Here is a 19,184-nt window from a genome sequence, read left to right on the forward strand (position 1 = left end):
TAGGAAAATAAATCCATTGACTTTCAATGGGCTATGTGTTCCTAACTTCCTTGGATGCTTTCAAAAATCCCACCATTAGTGGGTGTGTGACACAGCTGATGTAAATCAGTATAGCTCAAATCAATGGAGCAACATTAGGTAAGAATCTCACCTGAAATGTAGAATAGAAGTCACTTAGTAATTTAATTTAAAGATAGACAATATTGTGGTATCTTGTTAAAAAGGCTCTGTCATGAGAAACATGTTTAAGATATTAAGTTACATATTTTGCCCGTGAAGACATATGCTGTTTCTAACTTTAATTCAGTTATTTTACTTACATTTTACTCATATAGCATAGTACTTTACAATATCTGAAATTGTGATCCTGTCAGAGCTATAATTTTTTTCTATTTACAACTGATAACTGTTGTCTGTCCTCCAGTGGCAGTAGAGGTGAATTACTAAATAATTCTTTCAGAGTGTTGTGTATTCATAGTAACAAGTCTGTTTCTCTCTGAGAACAGCGAAGAATCTAATGCTGCTTATACATGAAAAATTAAGTGTAAACATTTTTATTTATTTATTTATTTTGGATACTGGGTTAATATAAAAGTCTGATCTAGTTTCTTTCTGTCGTTAGGCTGTGTTCCCTCTTGCAATTCACTAAGCTTGGATGGTTTCACTTTCAGTGTCTCATACACATTACTGCTTAGCTATGTTTTCCAGCACTGTAAGGGGATTTTGAAATTCATAAAAACCTCTTCTGTTCCTCACCCAAACTGTTTGTACTGTTTGTGTGCTGTTAAAAACTGTTTTCCTCCCAAGAAGCAATAGCTATATCTCCTTTATTGACCTTTCAGGGATTAAGGCACTGGAGTGAGGCTCCAGAGATCTAGGTACACTACTCAGCCTGCCATAGATTCCCTGTGGGACTGTGGGTAAATCTATTAATCTCACTGTGCCTCAGTTCCTTATCTGAAAAATGGTGATACCCACTTTACTCACAAAGATGAGTGAGTTAGGATGAATTCATTAGTGTTTGAGGTACTCAGCTACTGTGATTATGAGGGGGTTATCCTCACCTAGGTAGATAATATCTGTAAAGTGATAAGAGTCTCAGATTAAATATACAAAATCCAAATTATTCTTTCCATTGGACATTTAAGAGTATTAAACAATTATCAGGTTTTGCAAAAATTTTATACTACAAAACTTAGTTCTAGGCCTAAGCTTAGGTATATAATGTTTTTAAAGCGCTCTATGCTGTTAGTATTGAAAGCAAAATGTTTGGGGGGTTTTAATAGTTCAGTACCAGACCTCCTAAAAAAGGCTGGAACAATACTAGCCCTAATTTTCAAATGGGCAAGTCCTCAGCGATTGTAGAATATCCCTTTTTAAAAGAATTCCAGGCAAATAGAATCATTACAGAAGAACCTCACTCACTTGCATCAGTGACTGGGAAACTGGTTGTAAATGGCTGGTTGAATTTTCAAATTGGTGAATAAGTGAGCAGACTTCAAAAAGAGGCTAATGTGTCATAGAAGGTACTTTTGGTCACTTACAGTAACACTCATTGGATACTTTATAAAATACTTACTAATAAAGTGTTCTGTAGTACATTTGGTAAAAATAATTGTTTTTGTAATACAAGCCCTCCCTACAGTCCTCTGTTATGTAAATATAAGCTGGGAAGTGGAGAATGTCTTGCTTTCTATATTACAAGTCATATAGATTAGTGAGGTTTTTTTCTGTAGCAAAAATTGTAAGGGAAAGATTTTTATATGCTGTGCTCTGTAATATACATACATTTGAGAAGATATACCCTCAGATGCTTTCAGGTATCATATGGCAGAGTTAATGACTAAAAGATGTACTTGCAATGGACTGGGAGCCTGACTCCTCTATGCTAAACAGCCATCATCACGCTTTTGTCTTTGAAAAGGAAGGAGAACACATCCATTGCTAATTTAGATGCATTCTGGGCAATAGGGAGATTTTCCACACACTGCTTTGATGATGATCCTAGCCAACAAAAGTTAATGGATAATTATAGGTGATGCAGGTAGTAATGTCTATAGTTAAGGAAGCCTAATGGTTTTCCATCATTAGACTTTTTCTGTTGCTTTATAATTTTGTCAGACTTAAACCATTAGGGCTGAAATTCTCCATGCTATGTGTCTGCCACGGGTTGAATTTTTTTTTAAGGAAATTTCAGCTAACACAGTTAAGGTTCTCAGCAACATTGGCTACTGGGACACATCAAACTTGTTCTATCTTACGGTTTTGTACTGCCACTCATTACCATAGTATCTGAGACCCTCCCACGTAAAATCAATAGAAAGAATAAAGTATCTAGTGGACATCATGGAGTCACTGGGGTAGAACTTTTTGGTGGGGGCAAAGAGGCAGTTGGGAAGTTTGTAGGGGTTTGAAAATAAAAGGGGTATTCAAAGTGAGTATCACATATGGTCAGTGCTTAATTTGTAATTCAAGATGTGCCGGGGCTCAAGCACTTTTTTTACATTCATAACTGATGCAGCGCTAGAGGTGCTGGGGCTATGAACTGCCAAGTCCAGAGGTGCTAGGGCCCAGCCCTAGCGAGCCCTGCCACAAATTAAGCACTGCATATGGTGGAAAGGCTTTCTCAAAGAAGAAGGCTTTGCACCACTTTCTAAAGAGGGTCAGACTTGGGATTCACTGGGTCTCCTCTGGAAGGTTGTCCCAGAGCTAGGTCCCCTTCATAGAGAATGCTTCTCTGAACTCTCATGATTCATCCTGGTCTTAGTGATCTGAACGCTCCTGGAGGAGCGCAGCTGTCATGGGGGTTCACAGATCAAAGTTCGGTCATTGATGTAGCTGGGGCTTGATCCATTCATTGCCTTGAAAATTAGGACTGAGGCCCTAAACTGACATTGGATGCCAACTGGGAGCCAGGGCAGGGAGCTTAGTCCAAGCATGATGTGCTTACGGAAGCCTGAGTCATGGAGAATGGGGGCAGCTGCATTCTGTACCAGATGGATGCTGTGAGTCAGTTTCACATTCAGCTTCAGATAAAATGATTTACAGTAATCCAGCTTGAGCCAGCTGCTCTTCAGCCAAGAGTTAATTTCCTGTAGGCAATCTGACATTTTAGAAGTGGCAGTGGCTGCATCAGTGAATGCCAGAGAATGTCAAATCAAGTTCAAGGTTTCAGTCCTTATCTTCAAGGCCTTAGTGGCCTGGGCCCAGGGTATCTAAAATATCACCTAAAGATCCAGGATACAGACTCTGGTCATCAGCTCTTATCTTTGGTACAGTGGAACTTCCTACCATAAGAATTAAGCTCACTTCCAGGAGATGGAACTTTCCTGGGGGATGGAGACTGTGGCGTGAACTCCAGGAGCTAAGGACCATGACACACCTCACCACCTTCCACTCTAAGGTGAAAGGTGCACTTTGATCTAGTCTTCTCTAGTAAATCCATAGCAATATGTGCATTTAAAAAAAATTCCCCAAATCAAAATGCTCCCCTGCAGCCACACTTCTCTTCCTGGGGGGAGGATGAGAGAATGCATGAACAACACACACGACAGATGTTAATTATGTTGCTGAAGGCATTCAGATACTGTGGTGAATAGGTTCTTCTACTGCGATTATGTAGAATAGTGTAGGTTGGAGAAAAATGTTATGCCAGAGTAAAATTCTTACAGCTGTTTAGTTGGGAAACTGTTACTTCCATTCTTTGGTTGGTGAAGGGATGTTACCCTGGTGTCAGAGATGTGCCCTCTGTGGTTCCCATGAAAATTTATCCAAATCTGGGCAAGTTATGAGCTTCTGAAATCTTGGAGTTAGCACATGCTCATTAGACTTATTGGAATTTGGCAGCTAAGTTCTCTGAAGATTTCGTCTGTACTCTGGGTCTTCTCCATCCTCTCACCATTCATATCTGTCATATCGCCACATGTGCCATCCACTCAGAAGGACCAAGCAGGACATTCCTGGCATTTTTCTCCCCACAGCCACAGGCTGATGTGGTAACAGGCAAAAGAACTGAGAGCAGGAGCATCCTGCCTGTGCTCCCTCCTACGTATCCAGGCAGCATGGAGGAAGAAGCTGCCTGACACTGATCTAATGATATGTGGTGGATGATGGGCACAGGAACTCAGCAGGGGCAGCAGCTGGGGAGTGGGTGTGGAGGAAGGGAACTGGGGATGTAGTAAGGGGTTTTCTGGGTATCTATCTTGAGATACCTGGGGTCTGATTGCAGACCTGCTGAGTAGTCATAGCTGCTAATGAGGTCAATGGGAGCTGTGTTCTGGACATATGAAGTGTGTTAAAATGCCAAATGCTCTTAAAAATCAAGCCCTAGGCTTCTCAAATTGGTTTTAAGTTCTGTGCTTCAGTTGCCCAAGTGTAAAATTGGTATAATAAATACCACCTCACAGGGGTGTTGTGAAGATTAAATCATTGATATTTATGAAGAACAAAGATGTGACAAAAACATCATAGAAAACCCCATGAGTAATTAATAGTTCTTTATTTACTGTAGGGTTTGGATGCTGTGCACAGTGACAGATAGGGATAAAAAGTATTGACTAGCTACCCTTTCCATGAGCATCTTCCATTCTGTGCACAGAATGAGGCAGGGGTGCTGTGGAAGGAAATAGTATGTGGCCATGTAAGTAAAGACCGTATCATAATGTATACGGTCACAAGGCAAGGCTTCTCCCCAGCTTCCGAAGGATTCACTGCCACTCCCACAGTCCGAGTTTTTTCATATTTAACCAGTCTACCAGAAAACAATTCCTCAGCTCATCCTTCACATCTCTGGTCTCACTGCCTTCTCTCTCAGAGGACTCTGGCAGCCCTGCTGCTCCTGCTTTGTAACTCTCAGCCAGTCCTCCCTCACTGGAATTCCCTCTGTAGTCCCAGGTGCTGCCCCACCCTCTTAAGTGACCAAATGCTCTGACACACGGGAGGTGGACCTACTTCAGTTACGGGGGCCGGTTACTCTGTGACCTATACAGTTAAGCAGGCCAAACTAAGGTTGCATATGGAACCGTAACTCTGGCACCTCCCAATTTTTGAGTGCTTGACTTTACAACCTTAACATAGTTTTTTGGCTGGAATGAAGGGGGAGAATTTCAGAAGCACAAAGAGCAGTTAGGCACCCAAGACCCATGGGGAGTCATTAGCTGTTAGGCACCTAACTGCCATTTGTGCCTTTGAAACTGACTTGGCTGGCTCTTGAACTGGACCCCCGCCATACAAACTGACAGATTTAAATTGGGGAGTTTCATCTGGGTTTTCTGTTGATAATATTGGAGGGTGGGTGATGAAGGGAGGTAGGTCCCCAGTTGAGGTGCTTCTGAAAATCCCACTTTCAGTTTTTGAATCCACTGATTTAAAAAAAATGCATGTGAGAGAGAGAATAAGACCCCCATAATTGAAATGGGTAAGTTTCCTGTACTAAGCGCAGAGCTGCAAATTTGCTGCTACTTTCCTGGGAGCAGCTACAGGCTTCAGTATCCACTGGTTTCCTAAGGATGTCATATTAATCTTTGTTCTGCTTTCAATTTTCCTGGCTCTTCATGTTAGCCTGCCTCGTATGCCTACGTGGGTTAGCAAGTCTCAACCATATTACACTTCAACAGCAGTATAGTAAGACTTTAATATAGTACCTGTTCTGGATGTACTTAATCTATATTTGCTATAAATGTACCCTAGGTGTTTATTAAGGAATGTCAGTTCTGGGGAATTGTCAATCTGATTGGAGCTGATGCCTGTAATGTTAACATTCCTTTTGAGAACTCCTGCCAAGTATTGCCAGTACCAAGGTTATTGTCCCTGGATTGCTCCCACTACACTTAGGCCCATTGTTTCTCTTCATACTCCTTTTGTTATGAACAAGGCTTTGCTGACAATGTAAATGTGGCTAAACCCTCACCTTTCTGGGTAGCTGTATCATTTTGAGCTAAGCTATTACGTGGAAGTGACCATTATTGTGATGATGTAATTCTAGTTGTACTGTCACTGGCTCTTTGGTGCATTTTGATGCATCTGTCACGAATGCACCATGATAATGGACACAGCACTATTAAGTTGTGCAGGGTGTTTTTGGGGGGCGGGGGGGTAAACTTGGTTTTCTTAGCAAATAAAGTCTGCTTTTTTTTTCTTTATAGTCTTAAAGAATATCCTCACCTATAATAAAGAATTCCCCTTTGATGTTCAGCCTGTCCCACTCAGGTAAGGAAAATTGTGGATTTGTACATGTAAAAAGTGAATTGGTATGAAAGGCAGCATGGTCTAGTAGTTAGAGCAAAAAAGTGGGCGGCATGAACTCCTTGGATCACATACTTGCCATGTTGCCTTGGTAAGACAATTTTTTTAAAAGCAGCCTCTAATTTTGGGGTACCTAAACTGTAGATGCCCATAGCCTTTTTTCGTGCCTCAGATTTTCTAAACATTCAATGTCACTTGAAATTAGTGGAAAAATCAGGCCCTTGGTATCCAAATTAGAGTTCACTGAAATTTGGCCCATAATCTCTGTCTGTCTGTCTAATTTGATTGCTAGCTTTGCAGGCTCAATTTGGTTAGTGCGTATAGCATTCAGATGATCAAAAGTACTAAGTGTGTTTTGGGACAATGTGTGTGTTCTGCACTAAACCTGGGGATGGTGACTTTTTTTCCATTGATAAACTTTATTTTAAGACAAGTCACTAGGTTTTATGTGTTTGTCTTACAGGAAGATTTTAGCACCTGGAGAAGAGGAGAACTTGGAATTTGAGGAAGATGATGAGGAAGGTGGAGCTGGAGCAGGGTCTCCAGATTCTTTTCCTGCTAGAGTTCCAGGTAGGGTGACCAGCTTCATCATCTGAAATATTTCATACACCAAGGAAGGGGCATGAGACTTGTTTAGAAGCTGTTATAAGGGGAAGCCATTTCCAGTCATTCCTGGATCACCTTCAACAGTACTTCTCGAATGGTTAGACACGAAAGCAATAAATATCTCATAGGAATCTTGGACTAGCGGCTGAACCAGATGGAGTTAATCAGTGAGAGCAATATTCCTCCCTTCAGTGAGGAGATGGAAATTATAGCTGGGTATTTTCTGTCTAGCTCTCATGGTGCATCATTTGTGTGAGAGACTAGTTTGAATTAAACCATTGTGGGGGTGTTGCTTTGGTTTTGCTATCCAAAGGATAAATTACTATCCATATGGAAGCAGGTGGAGCAGTTGATATATCTACAGGTCCTAGTGGGGACACAGCTTGTTAATTACATTTTTGTCTGCTGAAGATTCATGGGGATAAGAGAGTGGAAAATTAGAATCAGAGGGATGTTGTTCTCCTTACTGTTTCTCATTTCTTCAGAGCAAATTACCAAATTTAAGTTCTGGGAAGGGGGAAAAATTTTGGTACTAGAATTGTAGGCAGCATAATTGGGGCAGGGACTCTCCTCATCTGTACAGATAGTGCCAAGCATGATAGGTCCCTGATATTGATTTATTTGGGCCTCTGGATGCCACTAGAATATAAATGATTCATATATGCAATTGCTGATTTTAGTGTAAGTATGAAAGCTTAATGCCAGTGTGCAGACTACACACGACTAGCTTTGTGGTACAGTATATAACTGCAATTTCTGAATGCTGTGTCTTGCTGTACATCTGTTATCATGAGAAACTGTAAATATGAGTTCTTCTTCGAGTGCTTGCTCATATCCATTCCATTAGGTGTGTGCGCGCCGCGTGCACGATCGTCGGAAGATTTTTACCCTAGCAACACCGGCGGGTCGGCTGTGGAGCCCCCTAGAGTGGCGCCTTCATGGCGCTGAATATATACCCCAGCCGACCCGGCGCCCCCTCAGTTCCTTCTTACCGCCCCTGACGGTCGTTGGAACTGTGGAGCGCTGCTTAGCTGTTCTCCACTCTCCCTAGCTTAGTTCGCAGTTATAGTTATAGTTATAGTCCTAGTGTTTATAGTTAAATAGTTCAATAGTTTTAAGAGTTGTCTAGTTGTTATAATAGTTCAGGGGATTAAGGGGGTCGTCTCCCCCTTTTCTCCCCCGGCCGCGGGGCCGGGCTCATGCCCAACGCTCCCGGCTTCAAGCTGTGCGCCTCCTGCGCTAAGCCTATGCCCACGAGCGACCCGCACGATTCCTGTCTGAAGTGCCTGGGAGAGTCCCATCAAACAGATAAGTGCAAGATCTGTAAGGCCTTCAGACCAAGGACCAAGAAGGAGCGGGACTTTCGGCTCCGGCAACTCCTGATGGAGGCGGCACTTAGTCCGGACGCTCCATCTACAAGTCAGGCCCCGGCACCTAGCGCCTCGGTGCGCAGTGCCCCGGCGGCACCGGCCATGACGACCACGCGAGTGGCGTCAGATGAGCCTTCCCGGCACCGGACCTCGTCGGCACCGAAAGCACAGCAAGTGCCTCGGCGCCGGTCATTATCCCCAGGGCATAAGAAAGCCCATAAGACGGGGACCTCCGTGCCGAAGACGCTGGCTCCCCCAGTGCCGGGGGTAGAGCCGCGTACGCCGGTGGAGCACCGGAAACAGGTGCCTCCAGCACCGTCGACTCCGGCGCCGAGGCCGTTGAGTCCGGTGCAGACGGCGTCTCCGCCGAGGCAGGCGGTGATACAGTGCCTCCCGTCGACGCCAGAGACCTTCGCGGCGGCGAGAGACTTAATAGCTCTCACGGAGCCGGCACCGCCTCAACCAACGGCACCGACGGCACCGTTGCCTCGCCCGGTCCAGTCGAGGGGGAAACCTGCCTTGATGCGCCCTCCATCGCAAGGGCTGGAACCTCGGCACCGATCCAGGTCCCGAAGCAGGTCCCCATGCCGCTCGCAGTCCCGGCACCGAATATCACCTCGGCACCGGTCGTACTCGCGGCCAAGATCTTCTTCGCGGCACCGCTCTACGTCTCGGCACCGCTATGATCGTCGGCACCGATCAATATCGAGACGTAGTTCTCGGCACCGCTACGGTCGCCGCTCGACGTCGAGAGGCCGCTCCCGGTACCGAGCATACTCCAGGTCCTCGTCGAGGTCCAGATCCGACTCCCGGTACCGACGAGGTCATCGGCACCGGTCGCGGTCCCGGCACCGATCGCCGGCACCGCGTGGAGATAGATCATCTCCAGACCGGCACCGTGCGGCACCGCAGCCCACGGGAATCGTCTCGACGCTCTCGGCACCGCCATGGCCATCGAGATCGGGGCCTCGCTCCTCGGAGGACCTCTCGAGATCGGCATACCCCCCTCAAGGGCAAGCCGAGGAACAGGACTTGGGCCATTGGCAGAACATAACAGAGGACCATTCTCATGGCCCTTCTCACTGGTCGTTTTGGACCCCGTGGGCGTACCATCAGGCGCAAGGGGCTCCAGTTGCTTCGACCTCTCGCTCCGGTCACTCTGTTAGAAGGGCCCCGGAGTCCACCATCTCTCGGCCTCCGCCAGGGGGCATGGAGGCTTCCGTGTCCGCACCACCTGACGCCCTGGACTCAAGCGCAGGTGATGCTCCGGCCCAGGAGCAGGGAGCCCAGGACCCTCCCTTGGATCCTGTCCCACCGGAGGCATCTTCCTCTTCCTCTCCGGATGAGGCAGTGGCGGGCACATCGTGCACAGGTCCACCTCCAATAGATCTTCGGGCTCACCAAGATCTTCTGCGTCGGATGGCCCGTAATATGGACCTGCAGGCGGAGGAGATAGTGGAGGTGCACGACCCCATCGTGAATATCCTCGGAGCGGATGCCCCATCGAGGGTGGCGTTACCCCTGATCCGCACGATACAAGCCAATGTATCTACGATATGGCAGACTCCTGCCTCTATCCCACCCACAGAGAGAGGGGTGGAAAGGAAATACTTTGTTCCGTCTAAAGACTACGGGTACTTGTATACCCACCCCCAGCCGTGTTCACTGGTGGTGGCATCAGTGAACGCAAGGGAGCGCCACGGTCAGCAGGCCGCAGCGCCCAAATCGAAGGAGGCTAAGCGCCTCGATTTATTCGGCCGTAAAGTTTACTCAGCCGGAGGGTTGCAACTTAGAGCGGCTAATCAACAGGCGCTCTTGAGTCGCTATAACTTTAACTCCTGGAACTCTATGGGGAAGTTCAAGGAGTTGGTTCCCCAAGAGTCCAGGGAGGAGTTTGGAGCCCTGGTGGAGGAGGGTAAGAAGGTGGCTCGGACCTCCTTACAGGCCTCCTTAGACATAGCGGACTCTGCTGCGAGAACCCTGGCCTCAGGTATCGCTATGCGGAGGATCTCCTGGCTCCAGGTTTCGGGTCTGCCTCAGGAACTGCAGCAAACCCTGCAGGATCTGCCCTTTGAAGGACAAGGGCTGTTTTCCGAAAAGACGGACTCTCGCCTGCAGAGCCTCAAGGACTCCAGGACGATCATGCGTTCCTTGGGGATGCATGTTGTGGGCCCTCAGCGCAGGCCATTTAGACCGCAGCCTCAGCGCTTCTACCCCCCCCCGCCTCGTCAGAGACAGGACTCGACCCGGAGGCGAGGGCGAGGTGGTAGAAGAAGGTGGACCGACCCTCAACCTGGTCAGAACCAGGGGCCACCTAGACCACCTTCAGGCCCCAGGCAGAACTTTTGAAGGTGCGGTCGAGGACGGCGCCCCAGTCATCCCACAGGATCCAGCCCCATCCTTTCGGGATCGCCTTTCCCATTTCCACCGGACCTGGTCCCTTATAACTTCGGACCGTTGGGTCCTTCGCACGGTGGACAGGGGATATGCTATCCACTTTTCTTCAATCCCCCCCTCCTCCCCCCCTTCCCCGGCCCTCTTCAGGGACCCTTCTCACGAGCAACTTCTTATACAGGAAGTTTCCACGCTCCTTGCTATGGGGGCCATAGAGGAGGTTCCAGTGGAGTTAAGGGGCAGGGGATTCTATTCCCGTTACTTCCTCATTCCCAAGTCCAAAGGAGGTCTGCGACCCATCTTGGACTTGCGCGGACTCAACAAGTTCGTAGTAAAGTTGAAGTTCCGCATGGTCTCTTTGGGGGCCATTATCCCTTCCCTCGATCCTGGAGACTGGTTCACCGCCCTCGACATGAAAGATGCATACTTTCACATAGCAATTTACCCGCCTCACAGACGCTTCCTGCGGTTCGTGGTAAGCAAGGTGCACTACCAATTTGCAGTCCTTCCCTTCGGCCTATCCTCGGCCCCAAGGGTGTTCACGAAATGTATGGCTGTCGTGGCAGCGTACCTTCGTCGGCAAGGGATACAGGTGTTCCCGTACCTAGACGACTGGCTGGTACGCGGTCGCACCAAAGAACGAGTTCGAGATCACGTCCACATAATAGTGCACACATTCAACAAGTTGGGTATCCTACTCAACAAGGACAAATCCACTCTAGAACCTACCCAGAGAATAGAATTCATCGGCGCGGTTCTAGACTCCAGACGTGCACAAGCCATCCTGCCAGACAATCGCTTTTGCACCATCACGAGCCTCATTCAAGGACTCAAGGCCTTCCCAACTACCACGGTGAGGTCGTGCCTCACCCTGCTGGGTCACATGGCTTCCTGCACGTACGTAACCAGGCATGCCAGACTTCGGCTTCGCCCACTCCAGACCTGGGTGTCATCAAGATACCGCCCACATCGGGACAGCCTGAACATGGTGGTCACGGTCCCGAACTCGGTCCTGACCTCCCTCACATGGTGGCTAGACCACAAGGTGGTTTGCGAGGCGATGCCGTTTCACGCCCCACAACCCTCTCTGCACCTGGTCACAGACGCTTCATCCCTGGGTTGGGGCGCCCATCTCAACGAACACCATACCCAGGGCCTGTGGACTGCACCCCAGATAGCCCTGCACATCAATGTTCGGGAACTGATGGCGGTGCGCCTGGCGTGCCAGGCATTTCTCAATCTCCTACGTGGCCGCTGTGTGTTAGTTCTCATCGACAACACCACCGCCATGTTTTACATCAACAAGCAAGGAGGAGCACGTTCGTCAATGCTATGCCAAGAGGCCATTCGCCTGTGGGACTTCTGCATCGCCCACTCAATCCATCTCATGGCATCGTTCCTCCCTGGAGTCCAGAACACTCTGGCGGACCGACTCAGCAGGTCCTTTCAAACACACGAGTGGTCTATCCGTCCAGACATCATACATTCCGTTTTCCAGAAGTGGGGGTTTCCCCAGATAGACCTGTTTGCATCTCGAGACAACAGGAAGTGCCACATGTTCTGCTCCCTGCAAGGTCGAGCTCCGGGCTCCCTCTCGGACGCGTTTCTCCTTCCCTGGAAGGACCACCTGTTTTATGCCTTCCCTCCGTTTCCTCTGGTCCACAAGGTACTGCTCAAATTGCGCAGAGACCAGGCACAGGTGATTCTGATCGCCCCAGCGTGGCCGAGACAACATTGGTACACCACGCTGTTGGAACTCTCGGTTCGGACACCGATCCCGCTTCCGTTATGCCCGGATCTCATCTCTCAGGACCACGGTCGCCTGCGTCACCCCGACCTGCAATCACTCCACCTCACGGCGTGGCTGCTCCATGGTTCACCCAGGCAGAGCAGCAGTGCTCACACTCTGTCCAACAGATTCTGCTGAGCAGTAGGAAGCCCTCAACACGGACCACATACTTGGCCAAGTGGAAGCGGTTCTCCTGTTGGTGCGAACAACGAGCCACGTCCCCGTTACAGGCACCTATTCCTCTCATATTGGAATATCTCCTCTCCCTAAAACAGCAAGGGTTGGCGATATCTTCAATTAGAGTTCACCTGGCCGCTATATCGGCCTTTCACCCAGGGGAACTCGCGTCTTCGGTATTCTCTAACCCGATGGTCGTTAGATTCCTCAAGGGCTTAGACCGGATGTACCCACAGCAACGTCAGCCCGTTCCGACGTGGGACCTCAACCTGGTTCTCTCCAAGCTCACAGGTCCTCCATTCGAGCCACTGGCCACCTGTTCACTTTTGTACCTATCCTGGAAGACAGCCTTCCTCGTAGCCATCACCTCAGCAAGGCGCGTTTCTGAACTCAGGGCGCTTACATCCGAGCCCCCTTACACAGTTTTCCATAAGGATAAAGTGCAGCTCCGCCCACATCCTGCCTTTCTCCCTAAGGTGGTTTCTCCATTTCATATCAACCAGGATATATTTCTCCCGGTCTTTCATCCTAAACCACATGCTACTCGCCAGGATCAACGTTTGCATTCTCTGGACGTACGCAGGGCCCTGGCCTTCTATATTGACCGCACAAGGCACTTTAGAAAGACGACGCAACTCTTCGTTGCAGTGGCCGACCGAATGAAAGGCTCACCGGTCTCCTCACAACGCCTATCCTCTTGGATTACGTCTTGCATCCGGACTTGCTATGACCTGGCAGGTGTCTCAGCACCGCACCTCACCGCTCATTCCACGAGGGCCCAAGCTTCCTCGACTGCTTTCCTGGCGCAAGTTCCGATCCAGGACATTTGTAGAGCTGCGGTTTGGTCGTCAGTCCACACGTTTACAGAACACTATGCACTAGTGCAGCAGTCCAGGGACGATGCTGCCTTCGGATCAGCGGTTTTGCACACAGCAATGTCTCACTCCGACCCCACCGCCTAAGTTGGGCTTGGGAGTCACCTAATGGAATGGATATGAGCAAGCACTCGAAGAAGAAAAGACGGTTACTCACCGTTGTAACTGTTGTTCTTCGAGATGTGTTGCTCATATCCATTCCAAACCCGCCCCCCGTCCCCACTGTCGGAGTAGCCGGCAAGAAGGAACTGAGGGGGCGCCGGGTCGGCTGGGGTATATATTCAGCGCCATGAAGGCGCCACTCTAGGGGGCTCCACAGCCGACCCGCCGGTGTTGCTAGGGTAAAAATCTTCCGACGATCGTGCACGCGGCGCGCACACACCTAATGGAATGGATATGAGCAACACATCTCGAAGAACAACAGTTACAACGGTGAGTAACCGTCTTTTCTGTCAGTTTCAAACAAGCATCTCCCAGGGTCTTGCTTTTGTCTTCCCCTCTGTGTGGCTGTATGTCTGTGTTGTCTTTGTTGTTTGTCACCTCTGAAGCTCTATTAATGAGAAATAGTTGAAGATATCCTTAGTGAATCTAAGGATTAAATTCTACACATAGTAAGGGGACTTCTTTTGTAGCCAAATGATCTTACCTTAGTAAGAAGCAAAATGTCCACAGTGGTTTGGGGTAGAGGGAGATGCTTAAATAGAACAGGATGTCTAACATTCAACACACTGGCTACTTAGAATACTTAAAGTAGGTAAAGAGCTGGAAGGGGCCCTGGGCAACTGGGAGAAATGTGCAACTCTATTGCATTTAGGTCACCCGTTTTGAGTCCTGCCCATATTGGCAGCAGTTGAAAGATACCACCATTTAGTGAGTGATGCTCACTAAGAATTGAGCTGAGGCCTCCAGTTCAATTCACAGGGTTTCCAGTGCAAAACTACCACAATTAAAAATACACCGATGCCAATGTTAGACACCAAGAATGAACCACAGAGACTGAATTAACATCTCATTCCAAGAGGTGGCATCTTCATTTTAGAGTTGAAGGTACAATGGCAGAGCAGTGTGGAGAAGCTTATACTGGCCTCCCAGTGATGCACCTGTTCTGAGGGTAATTAGAGCTCTGAACCCACCACCTCTTAAAGAAGCGTTCAGTTCACATGAACAGAACACAGCTCTGTTCTGAAAAGTAATGAGGTACAAATGGTACCTTCTTACTTAGCAGATGTGCTCCCGGGGTGTGGTCACATCTGCTGATTGTTGTTACAGAAATGTGTTTACTGCTTTTGGTCCTCCTTGTGCATCATGAACAGCACTGTTACTAAGCTGCAAACAAATACACCTTTGCAACCCCACTGAAGGCAATGGAGCTGTGCAGGTGCCACTAATTAGGAACCTGTAGAATCTTTAGTACAAGTGATGTGCAAGAAGGGAAGAACCTAGCTTGACATTGAAGCCAAATTGGGTTTGCAGGGTTGACTGTTAGAAAAGACAAATGTTTATTGGTAAACCCAGCACACTAGATGTAAAATCAGAGTGAGATAATACACATTAGGCCCCACAGAGCCATTCGTACCGAATCACTTTTCAGCATAGGACCACACTTCAAGAGTAGGTAAGGGCACCCTATAAACTTAGTATTAACACATTTAGTTTGTTGCCCAACTTGCAGCATGAATTGCACACCCTGCTTTCACTTAGTTTGAAATTGCCTTCAAAAAGGAAGTCAGCCTTAATGCAAACAATCTAACAGCCTTGAATTGTCTTGCCACTTGGTACAATCTGGGTTTCTTTTGCCTTCTGTACAGGAATATTTGTGTGGCATGATGTTTGACGATTCGGTGACCTAATTACTTAACCTTGGATGTTGGACAATAAGGCTCAAACTAAAATAAACTATTCACAGAACCTTCTGATCTGAGGCTTATAAATCTAAGCAACAGACTGACCCAGTTGATTCAGTAGGTTACATTGTACTTTCCTCACTTATAGACTTTGCTTCTGTATGCTTTTAATTCACATTAGATTACTATATTGTCTAATTGTCCATGGTCTTGTCTTCTACATGCATGGCTTCATCATGTTAACACATGCTAAACCATTCTAACATCTGCTAACTCAGGAGTCATTGAAGGTATGATAACATTTTAATGTGTATAGTCATTGCTGTGGTATCTTTCATTGATATCTTAATTCCAAGTGTCAAAGTATAATTGTTTTCATAATGAAAGAATTGGGGGTTTCTCTGTGTATAAGTAACCGGTGAGCTGACTTGCAGCTACAGAGAAAAGAAGGATCATGTTTTAGTGTAGCACCTTAGATGGCTCTCTAGAAACTTGCTTGTCTTGATTTCTCTTGCTCTGTCTTGCAGCATTGCTGGTTGCATGTATAGCTGGGTTTCTTTCAATGGGGTGCATGCCTAGCTGGCTTTGCATTGGTAACCGGAAATGCTTTGTGACAGAAGTTGGGCTACAGAGTGACCTAGCAAATACACTATTTCATTCTTATATGTTACCCCAATCTGTTCTATGTCCTGCATGGAAATAAGTAGGGCTCCCTGTTGCTTAGGCTAAAGTGACTGAAGTTTATCTCCTGGGTAGCTTCACTCACTGTTAAAACTAACAGGCCCATTCTGATGTCTAGTCTTCTCCACTAGACCGCAGGTTCTAATTCTTTTCAAAGGTTGCTACCAACTGATTGGTGCCTGTGTGAGATGGATCCAGTAGTCTCAATCCAAATCCTGATTGCCATATATGGTGGCTTGTATGACACGGACATACATAACTGCCACATTCTTAAGTGGTCTTAGAAGTGCTAGGGATTAAAATGGTAAGGAGACCTGGGCTGCCTTAGAGATCCAGGAGGGGGAGAGGACCATTTGATGGAAGCTTGAATCGCTACTCCTTATCTACCCAATGGGCAAAGAAGGGACTTCACACAGTCAATCCGGCACCCTCCAGGAGCAGTAAATTAACATGGGGAAAAAATAAAATTCTTAAAACAAACCCAAGGAAAAGGCCCAAGTCTGCCCCCTTCCTAAAGTGCTTTTTTTTTTTTTTTACTTATTAAATATCCTACTGATGACAAAAACCCTCTGTCCTCCCAAGCAATAGCTGGCGAAGACTTGAAATCACAGGTTTTATATTATGCCCCTGGCCGGATTCCCTGCTCTTTGGAGATGGCTTTGGCTTGCCTCCTTCATTTTTGTGTTTGATACAGGATAGGCAGGGCGCATCTACAAGCCCATAGGGAGCACAGGAAAGGGCTGGTTGAGGTACAAGCCCTCATTTTAAGCACATGTCTAATAAACATGGCAGGAAAACCCATGGCAAACCACAGTGCCAGAGAAATGGCTCCGTGTTGAAGCAGGATGTGTCAGCAATTCCCCCCAACATGAAAAGTGCCCGTTTTCATTGGTATTGTGGACTATCCAATTCAATCTTGAGTTTTTATTCATCTGTTCCCAACTCTACAGTTAGCAGTCTTTGTCCCATCAACATTAAATGCTGGGGGCCAAATCCTGTCTTTAGGTATCTGAGTGCAGCTATGACCCACTCTACTGTGAGATGTGGTCCCCTGTGGTGGCTGGTGCATAGAGGCCATGAGTCTATTACAGCTGTCAGCTAAGGCCATAGAGACTCATGCTTCTGTTACTGAAGGTTCTGGGTTCCAACCTTGTTAAGGACCCCAATGAGGTGGTGGGAATAGTCATACAACCCCTATAGAAGTCCTGGTTGCTGGGGGTGCAGTTCTATGGGCAGAATATTTGGTCCTTTATTTTGAAGCCTGTCTCTCTGTCATAATATAGTAAAGAAAACTTAAACCTGTGGAGGGGATGACTGACTCCATTTGCCAAGGGAAATTATGTCTTTTCACTTCTGGGGTCATAAAACTTGCAATCAAAAACAAGGCTTTACATCAGACTTGCTCATGAGTTTACTTTCTCTTACACCGTTTGTGAATCTAACACCACTAACACCAGATTCTGTCTTAAAACCTCCCAGCTTTCTCTAAAATCAGCCTGGAGGAAATATCCTATAGTTGATTTCAAGGGTATTTGACTTATTGGACAACAGGGGATGAATCACTCGATAATTGCCCTGTTCTGTTCCTTCCCCCTGAAGCACCTGGCATTGGTCATTGTCAGAAGACAGGATACTGGGCTAGATGAACCATTGGTCTGACCCATATTGCCATTCGTATGATTCTTACATGCTACTGATATCTCAAACTACCAGCTGTGCTACAATGTTCCAGGGATTCTCCTACATTAACATCAGTCTGTGTCTGAGCATAAGAACATCTTTGATTTTCTTAATGTTTAGTTGGAAATGACTTGGCATCCCTCACATTCTCTCAGTTCTGGCAAATACTTTTTTATTTTTTTATACTGCTGCCTTTTGATGTCTAATGCCAATAGATGCTAAACACTCTAGACCAGTGTTTCTCAACCTTTTTGATACCAGGAACCGGCTTGCTGCCTTCCTAAACTGTCAGGGAGATCTCAGGGACCAGCACTCGTCTACAGACTGGTCGTTGAGAAACACTGCTCTAGAAGAACCCTGCTGATCTGGTATTTCTCTTACCTCCCCAGGAGTGGGGTTCATACCAATGGAACATTCCCTTCTCTATTGCTCCCATCTCTTTTACTAGTTGTAAATGATCAGCATGAAGCTGGTGGATGGATGCCTGGACTCCCTGCAACCACAAGTTCTAATCCTAGCAGGGTGATCTCAGCCCTTAAGAGCTATAGAAATGGAATTGTATTGCAATTTACAATGCGTGCATATCCGAGACCTGAAAACCAAAGGTCCTGTCTGCTCTGCTTGACGTTCAAGATCCCACAGCACTTCCTGTAAATAGATGCTTACCCCTATGTCTCTCAATGTAGTGCATAACATATTGAACAGACTTGCCACTCTTCACTCCAGAGCTGGTGACTGCATTTCTTTGTACCTATAAATGTGTAAACCACTTTGAGATTCGTTGGTGTTAGATGACTATATGTGTCGTGAGGCTGCAAATCCTGGGCCTTAGGACTAATCCCTATCCCTTCTCATTATCCACTATAGTTTGTGGTGAACAAAGGCTTCCATGAGCAATGACGATGGGGGAAGGACTGAAGTAGGGCCCTAGCTGTAAGAGTCCCAACGGGTTAATGTTTTGGTTTGCTCTCTGTTGCCAGGTACTTTATTACCCAGGTTGCCGTCGGAACCCGGGATGACGTTACTCACTATCAAAATAGAGAAAATTGGTCTGAAAGATGCTGGGCAGTGCATTGATCCTTATATCACAGTTAGTGTAAAGGGTAAGTATTGCTCTTTCTGCTGTGTTCTGACTTCTACTCTCTGTGAAGGGACGTGTGTGTTTTATGGAAATAGAATCCCTCTTCCCCATACAGAGAAGCACTCTTGTTGGCACTCAGAGCCCCCACCCCCCCCGTACAATCATTTTGTGGCTTTACAAGGTGCTATCTTAGTCAAGGATGAGAAGATTCTGATTGTGCTTCTGAGTAGGGTCCTGCATCTCCTCCACTATCCCTCAGCCAAAACAAGTGGATCTGAACCTTCCTCCACTCTCTTGATTCCTGTGGCTATATTCAACATTCAGACCCCTGCTTCTCTGGATATGTCTACTGTACAATTAGACACCCGTGGCTGGCCCTTGCCAGCTGACTCAGCCTTGCGGGGCTGTTGAATTGCAATGTCGATGTTCAAACTCGGACTGGGG

General features: G+C 47.1%; 1 protein-coding gene across 1 annotated transcript in view; it reads left to right on the forward strand.

Annotated features, from left to right (window-relative positions):
• Positions 1 to 19,184, forward strand: part of AIDA (axin interactor, dorsalization associated) — a 59,005-nt gene that overhangs the window by 32,793 nt on the left and 7,028 nt on the right. The window contains exons 5-7 of the mRNA XM_005289610.5: positions 6,144 to 6,207; positions 6,707 to 6,813; positions 18,640 to 18,762. Of these exons, the coding sequence (XP_005289667.1) occupies positions 6,144 to 6,207; positions 6,707 to 6,813; positions 18,640 to 18,762 (294 nt within the window). The remainder of the gene's footprint in view (positions 1 to 6,143; positions 6,208 to 6,706; positions 6,814 to 18,639; positions 18,763 to 19,184) is intronic.

This window comes from Chrysemys picta, chromosome 3 (genome assembly GCF_011386835.1).
Source record: "Chrysemys picta bellii isolate R12L10 chromosome 3, ASM1138683v2, whole genome shotgun sequence".
In the NCBI taxonomy this organism is placed as follows: domain Eukaryota; kingdom Metazoa; phylum Chordata; order Testudines; family Emydidae; genus Chrysemys; species Chrysemys picta.